This window comes from Schistocerca americana, unplaced genomic scaffold, assembly GCF_021461395.2.
Source record: "Schistocerca americana isolate TAMUIC-IGC-003095 unplaced genomic scaffold, iqSchAmer2.1 HiC_scaffold_24, whole genome shotgun sequence".
NCBI lineage: Eukaryota > Metazoa > Arthropoda > Insecta > Orthoptera > Acrididae > Schistocerca > Schistocerca americana.
Window position 1 is genome coordinate 2669413 of NW_025725950.1, and position 8440 is coordinate 2677852.

At 37.2% G+C, this 8440-nt stretch overlaps 1 protein-coding gene across 1 annotated transcript in view; it reads right to left on the reverse strand.

The window, feature by feature from the left end:
• LOC124575364 (molybdenum cofactor biosynthesis protein 1-like) overlaps positions 1-7628 on the reverse strand; it is a 72688-nt gene extending 65060 nt beyond the window's left edge. Inside the window, exons 1-2 of the mRNA XM_047131169.1 lie at positions 7500-7628; positions 6173-6393 (exon numbers count right to left, since the gene is read on the reverse strand). Coding sequence (XP_046987125.1) covers positions 6173-6393; positions 7500-7628 — 350 coding nt within the window. The remainder of the gene's footprint in view (positions 1-6172; positions 6394-7499) is intronic.
• Positions 7629-8440: the final 812 nt, after the last annotated feature.

Below are 8440 nucleotides of genomic sequence, written 5' to 3' on the forward strand. Positions count from 1 at the left end.
TTCAACATTTTGTGTACAGCATATATGCTGGAAAGGATTTATACCCAAATTAAATAAATCTGAAGAAATGGTAGTGTGTGTCTGGAAAAAAAATCCGTAAAAACTCATACAGTCCAATTTGCTATTATGTCACTGTTACTGAAATATAATACAAAGTAACTGAATTCGATGAACATTCTCAGAGTGCAATATGCCTCAGAGTGAAATGCACAGTAATGTCAACATTATTTTTTAGGCTATGTTTGTGAAAATGGATGAAAGCAAACCACACATTTTGTTCTCAATCTGCGGAAGCATTATGCACTGTGAAACACTGTACTGCTGTTATACATAAAAGCTGTCTCATTGCCAACATCTTTCCCCTGCTGGCTGTTCTACACTTCTCATAACTAATTCAACACGTTGTAAGATATTTTATGCTGTATGACACCACAGTCCAATCTGGTTAGGATAGCATAAAAATAATATATGAATTTCAGTATTGAAACTGGAAAAGCAGAACAGCTCTCATCACACTGGATATCAAATCGAGGTTGGATTACAGCCATGGGTACATCATTTCATGCTACTCAACTGAATGTCATATGTCAGAGTTCTTCAACTGTAGTGGCTGGCGACTGGTGGCTGGCGGCTGGTGGCATACCCATCTCTTGGCATCCTGTGAACAGACGTTCTCCACAGGTGACAGATTTGAAGAAAATGCTGGATACGGCAACAGTGGAACACTCTCTGTATTGAGGTAGCTCAGTACAGCTCAGGTGATGTGTAGTCTTGCATTATCTTGTTAAAAGATAACATCAAAGAAAGACTTGTAAGGGATAGAACAATTTATCAGCTTCCTGAACATCCTTCCAACAGCGAGGAAAACAAAATAAACAAGAAAGAAGAACAAAAATACAACGCTGGTGACATTCCTAATTTAAACTAGAGGTATGTGATGCTGTAAATATGATTCCCAATTACCAAATTGTGAATACGCCCGATTTAAAAATTTATCACCATAATGTGCAATCCCTGCGTAATAAGATCGATGAAATTAACATTCTATTAACACATGAACTTAATGATATCTCAGTGTTATGCATTTCTGAGCACTGGCTTAACCCAGAATTGATCCAGAATACTAAAATAAACAAATTTGTCTTGGCTGCTTACTACTGCAGGAAAAACAGCAAACAGTGTGGGGTAGCAATTTACACAATGTAGATTTTATTACACTACCTGACTTAACTAGGGCAAATGTCGAAAAGGATTATGAAATTGCAGCTATAAAAATTACTCAGTTCAACCTGGTTATTGCTACAGTTTACCGATCACCGTCTGGGAATTTTGAACTTTTCTTAAACAAAATGGAGTCATTGCTAAATAAAGTAAATAAAATGGATTGTGAATTTATAATCTGTGGTGACTTCAATATTGACTTCCTCACGAATAGTGGAAATAGGGAGACCATTTTGAACCTTGCAACGTCCTTCAATTTAAAGGCTGAAGTAAAAGCAGCTACCCGAGTATCAGAAACTTGTCAAACAGCTCTTGATCAGTTTCTAGTAAATAAGAGTTTACACAACACCTCACTAAAAATTTTCAATGCAGGTTTTAGTGATCATCTTGCTCAAATATTAAGCATAAAAGTACAAGGCAGTATTATTAACAACATGTCTTTTAGAACAGCATATCGAAGCTATAATCAGCATAATGTGAACTACTTCAACAACTTATTACACAAAGAAAAATGGCTAGGAGTGTACAAAATGAATGATATTAATGAAAAATTCGACACTTTCATTGATACATTAACCCATTTCTTTGAACTTGCATTCCCACTGAAAACATTAACCATACGGGGAAACTCTAGAACAAACAGCTGGATCACAAAGGGAATAAGGGTTTCATGCCAGAAGAGAAGACTACTTCATGAAATATGTAACTCGAAAAATTCCTCACCTGTAGTACGCACATACTATAAAAAATACTCCAAAATATTAAGAAAAGTAATAAAAGCAGCAAAAATAATGCATAATGATGAAATCATTTATAATTCAGCTAATAAATCAAAGGCTATGTGGAGTGTTATAAAAAAAGAATGTGGAGAATACAGACAACCTTGGAAAAATATAACACTATCACATAAAAATAAAAAAGTAACAAACCCCTTAGAAGTAGCTAACACATTTAACAACTTTTTCACAGGTGTTGCTGAAAATATGTTACAATCAAACTTTAAGAGCATCCAGGCAAATGAATATAAAATAAGTACATGTAGAGGATCAATGTACATCGGTTCTGTTTCACAAGATGAAGTAGCTAAAGCAATAAAAGGACTAAAAAATTCCAAATCGGCAGGTATTGATGGTATACCTGCAACAGTGTTAAAGAAGAGCGCATCAAACCTAACTGAAGTACTCACACATTTATGCGACTGCTCACTTCAGGCAGGCACTTTCCCTGATGTGTTAAAAACATCAAAAGTTATTCCTGTATATAAAAAAGGGGATAAAGACAATGTAAATAACTACAGACCCATCACAATTTCCTCCTGCATCTCTAAAGTACTGGAAAAAGTTATGTATGAGAAACTTATGAAATTTATAAATAAAAACAGCATCCTATGTAATGAACAACATGGATTCAGAAATAAGAGGTCAACGACAACTGCTGTCTATGAGTGCATCAATTTCATCCTAAACCTGATGGACAAAAAACAGGAAACAATAGGAGTCTTTATTGACTTGTCAAAAGCTTTTGACATGGTGGACCATAAAATTCCGCTATCAAAGCTAGAAAGATAGGGTATTCGAGGTCTGTCCAACAAGTGGATCAGTTCCTTCCTGACAAATCGTATGCAGGCAGTGTGCGTCAAGCACACAAATATTGAACTAAAAACTGTATCTAATCACTTATCTGACTACAAACAAATAAAATGTGGTGTACCCCAAGGATCCGTATTGGGACCCCTTCTGTTTCTTCTGTACATAAATGATCTAAGCTTAAATATTGATGCACACAAATCAATCATATTTGCAGATGACACCACGATTCTACTAAAAGGAGACGACGATGAACAGTTACAGCAGACAGTAAACACAGTCACGAAACAACTTAGCAGCTGGGCACAGAGTAATCGGCTTGTAATAAACAGTAAGAAAACCGTTGCTCTAAAATTCCACAATGTTCCTAACAAGGACATGTTTATCCCATCAGTCTCTATCAATGACGAACCAGTTGGTAACAGTACTGAAACCAAATTCTTAGGACTTTGGCTGCAGAGTAACATCAGATGGAACAAGCATATTGAATGTCTCAATGCAGAACTGACCAAAACACGTTATCTTCTTTGTTCATTAAAATCATGCTGTAGTGAGAAAACAGTATTGAATGCATATCATGCGTACTTTCATTCTCGTCTTAGATATGGGGTCACCTTCTGGGGAAACTCTAAAATAGCTAATAGCACTTTTAAACTACAAAAAAAGGGCCATTAGAATCTTGTTTGGGTGCAAGCCTAGAGACTCTTGTAAACCCCTGTTTAAGAAATCTGGTATTCTCCCATTACCGTGTGTATACATTATGGAAACCCTTTTGTTCTTTAAATTAAATGTAATAGGCAAGGACCAGAGGCTAAAAAAAACTGTGATATACATGAGCACTTTACCAGACAAAACAGGAACTTACATATGACTCAAATCAGCATAGCACTGTGCCAAAAAGGTACTTTTCACATGGGAGTTAAGCTTTATAACAAACTTCCTGAAAACATAAAAGCTATCACTGAGGTCAATACATTTGGAAAATCTCTAAAGTCATATTTACAGCATCACTGCTTTTATTCCATTGAAGAATATTTAAATTTATGAAATGTGTTATATAAATACTTGTGTGTAAAGTGTATTATTGTAAGCTTAAATATGTATGCTTTGAAATTACTTTCAGCCTGTATATTTATAACTTGACTTGTCCAATGTCTTATGCATAAGCTGCTATGTAGACAACAGGACCAATAAAATACAATCTACAATCACGGAGCCCTAGAAAATAGGGCACAGCGATAGGCCTTAACAAAACACAAATGCAATGACTGCTGTCCAAATTACTGGATATGTGAACCAGAAGTTGTGACATGTATCCAGTTGCACCCCATACCATCACATCACATGCTGGACCCGCATGAGAATGACAGGTACAATCTGGCCAGGTCTGTTGGCATCAGAGCCTCCAAACACAAGTACATCAATTGTGACGATGTTGCAGAACCGAGACTCGTCTGACACGATGACACAGTGCCATTCCTGTGTCTGGCATTGTTGTCAGTTGCACCGCTGTCAGTTCACCTCTCTCTAGAGCTGCATTAAGGGCTTGACAGTCTGTGCTGCTCCAGATGCCATCACATTGTCTGTGTGGATATCTGTCTCACTGTATACAAGCCCACTTCCTGACTAAATGTACACAACTTCACTGCAGGATCACGTACGCATGAGCGAACACTTGTCTGCCCTCTCAGGTGCTAGTTGGGTGGCACTACTGAGGCCCTGCAAGGCATTTAGCATGGCCCTCCTGAACCTACCAATTCTATGTTGGCACAAAATGAGATTCTGAGCAATGCAAGCAGCAATATAGTGAAACAATAAACCAGAGTCTCAGCAGACCATGAGCCTGCCACTGCCAAATCTGGAATGCTGATAAACATTTCTCCCTCTTCCATTATGCTTAACACGGTCTTCGTGTAAACAACCAACACTGAAATAGAATTTCTGAATGAGAAACCCGCTCCATAAGCTTTTCTTGCATGCAGAATATGCATGGGAGTGCTGAAAAGTAATGCCTCTGAATTTTTTATTCTGTTCTCAATATTGGTCGAGGTATGACACATCACGCATATTACTTGGTCAACTTTCCCACTTCACTGACTCATGGCACACCCACCTCCCGCAAACAGATGGAGTCGGAATAGGCAGCCCACTCTGACCAGAGATTGTGAATATGTTTACGGTGCACTTCGAGGAAGAGGCCCTGATGTCAACCAAATGGAAATCCATCTTCTTCTTTTCTTCTTCTTCTTCTTCTGTTATGTGGATAACACACTTGTCATCTGGCCTCATGGAAGAGACAAACTTCTTGACTTCTTTGTACATCTGAACTCCACACGCCACAAAATCAAATTCACTATGGAGACCAAAGAAGAAGGAAGACTACCATTCCTGGACATCATAGTCAGGAGAATAATGGACAGAACCCTGTGCCACAGCATGTATCTGACTCTATAAAACACATAAACTCAGTTCTCCCTATGGCACTGTGAATAATTTCAATAACAAAAAGTGAGATGAATGTTGCAGCTTACAATTAATTTCCACTTTGGCTTTGTATTCAAGATCAGTCTTACCTGAGAGTGCAACATTACATCTTTAGTTAATTTAATTATATGTTCATTAGATTTTGGTTATAAGGCACGTTTTGCTGCCTAATGTTTCATCTCCAAATACTGGAAACAATCCATGGAGGAAGAGGAGTATGTAAGACATTGTTGGACCAGGTTGGAAGAATCTGTGAATTTCAATACTCTGTAGAAGAGCTCAATCATTTGAAAATAACTTTCAGACCTTGTGGCTATTCTAACAGATATACATAGGGCACTACATTCTAAAATATTTGCATCTTTCAGTGAAAAACAAGCAACTAGAGGAAAAGTTCTCTTGCCACTTGTAAAAACAGTCGCAGATTGCGACCTCTGAGTGCTATAAAGAGAAGGTATTGACGCAGTGCTTAAACCAAACAGAAGACCACAACTGCAGCCATACTCAAGCAAATTGCTATGCAGTAGTTTCAGTGAATTTGACAATGATGTGGCTGCTTTCATTGTGGCCCAGTCATATTGTGGGGTACGGAATGCCAGTGACAGGGCTGGAATTGTAGGTGACAGATGGGTTTTTGGCAAAGCCTTGTATCAATACCTCCTTAATTATTGAGCTGAAAAACTGTAAAAAACATTCATGCAGTAAAATCACACAAAAAAATTTCCTATTTCTGCAGGTATTGTGCCTTCTGTTTCTTTTTCATTACAAAAACATATTGATTCAAGTTTATAAAGTCACAACTATGTCACTGTGATTTGTGTAACACACATTCTGGAACATGTTCCAGGAATGTCATGAAACAGACAGCTTTAAATAATTACTCTAGCTCATCTTTCAAGACTTGCATGCCAACAACAACACCATCTATCCAATCTCTTTTTATTTCACTTTCATGAAAAGATTTCTCCACAAAGGATATCATCTGCCATGTAGGTAGTGCAAGAGGAAATTCCACACTAACATTTGGGTAATCAAGTGGATTCTGTGTCTTGTCAGAACCAAGTACAATCAACCCAATTTCATCTTTACCACTGGTAAATATCTGGAAACATATTAAATGGTAAAAATAAGTTTTGTTTATAACAAGTTGTATACCAATAAAAACATCACACACAGATACTCTTTATAAAATTATTTAATTGGATAGATAAAAAATCTACTCACCAAGCAGTGGCAGAACACACACATAAAAGACTGTTGTGATAGGCAAGCGTTTGGAGCCAGTGACTCATTCTTCAGGCTGAAGGGTTGCAGGGGAAGCAAGAAGGATGAAGGAAAAGGACTGAAGAGGTCTAAGAAAAGGGGTAGATTTTGGGAAAGTCACCCAGAACCATGGGTCATGGGTGACTTACCGTACAGGATGAGAAGGAAAGACTAATTGTTGGGGACTGCATCGGGCAAGATTCGGAAACCTGAGAGCTTAAAGGTGGAAGACAGGGTAATATGCAAGACAGAGATTACTACCAAAACTGTATATGGTTAATAAGAGTGAGAAGGTAAGTGTATTGTATGCAACAGTTGTGGGAGGGGGCAGTGAAAATAGACGGGAAAGACAATGAAAGATGTAGAAAGCTAAAACGGAGTGAAGCAAAGAGTAATTACAGTGAAGAAAAGCTGAGACAGGAGAAATTAACGTAAATTAAGGCGAGGTGGGTGGTGAGAACCAAGGACACGTTGTAGTGCTAGTTCCCACCTGCGGAGTTCTGAGAAACCGGTGTCTGGCGGAAGAATCCAGGTGGCATGTGTGGTGAAACAAGTGCCGAGGTCACGTATGCCATGTTGTAGAGCATGCTCTGCAACAGGATATTGTGAGTTTCCAGTATATACACTATGCCTATGCCCACTTATCCTAACTGATAATTTGGTGGTAGTCATGCAGATGTAGAAAGCTGAACAGTGTTTACATAATAGCTGGTATATGACATGTGTCGTTTCTATTTTTTGCCTAATCCGAAGTTCTGGGTGACTTTTCCAAAATCTACACCTTTTCCTGGAACTCTCCAGGCCTTTTCCTTTACCCTTCTTCCTTCCCCTTCAACGCTTCTGTCTGGAGGAGCCACTGGCTCCGAAAGCTTGCCAATCACAAATAATTTATTGTTTTTGTTGTTATAGTTACTCTTTATAACCTACTTAAAATACATCACGTACCCTCCTCTCCACAATTCTTCGAACACATAGTTTTGCCTTTTGCAAAAAATCACTGCGTTTCTGTATAACATACTTGGAGTCAAAGTGTCCAACATCTATTACAATTATAAACAGAAGAAAGAAAGTCATTGTATTTATTGACAGTATTACGCAATCAAATATTTTGAAAGAGTTCCAGTGGTATAAATTTACAAAATCTTACAAATAAATATATACGTTTATTCTTTAATTCAATTCTTAGCAATAACATAATAGTATAAATTGCAGAATCAATATAGCCAATTTTAATGTAATGACTGCAATACAAATACAATATAACAGCGGTAAGTTATAACAAATGAGAGAGAGAGAGAGAGAGAGAGAGAGAGAGAGAGAGAGAGAGAGAGAAAGAGAGGCATTTAGACAATGTTTCATTACAGTGTGAAACTTATTAGAATATTAAAATGAAGCCATAGTGAATTATTACATTCCAAAACTAATAATTATTGTGTTCTTTCACCCCAAAATAATACATTCATTAGGCAATGTATACTTTTAATTTCAGAAATTTTTACACCTCTGAACTTCACTGCTTCGATGAATTTATTACATGTGTCAATGAATGAGGGTTGATAACACTGCTTTAGTCATTCAATTGTTCGTCATGTGATATTCGCAATGTTCTTAATAACTTCTTATGTAAAGTTCTATCATCAAAAAGATAATCTACGTAAGTTTTAAAAGTCGCGAATCTTTAAACAACAACTTGAAAATGGGTATATCAGTATTTTGTATACATTCTAGCATTGCTAGATTTACTTTTAAATTTTAAAGTATATGAGCAGATTGAGCGACTTTCGATCCAGAAAATTTGCTGTTGGCAAGACCACACTACAAAGAAAAATGGTCTTTCTGGAGTCAAATGCTAAAAAATTCATAAATACCAGCATTGTAAGTGATAC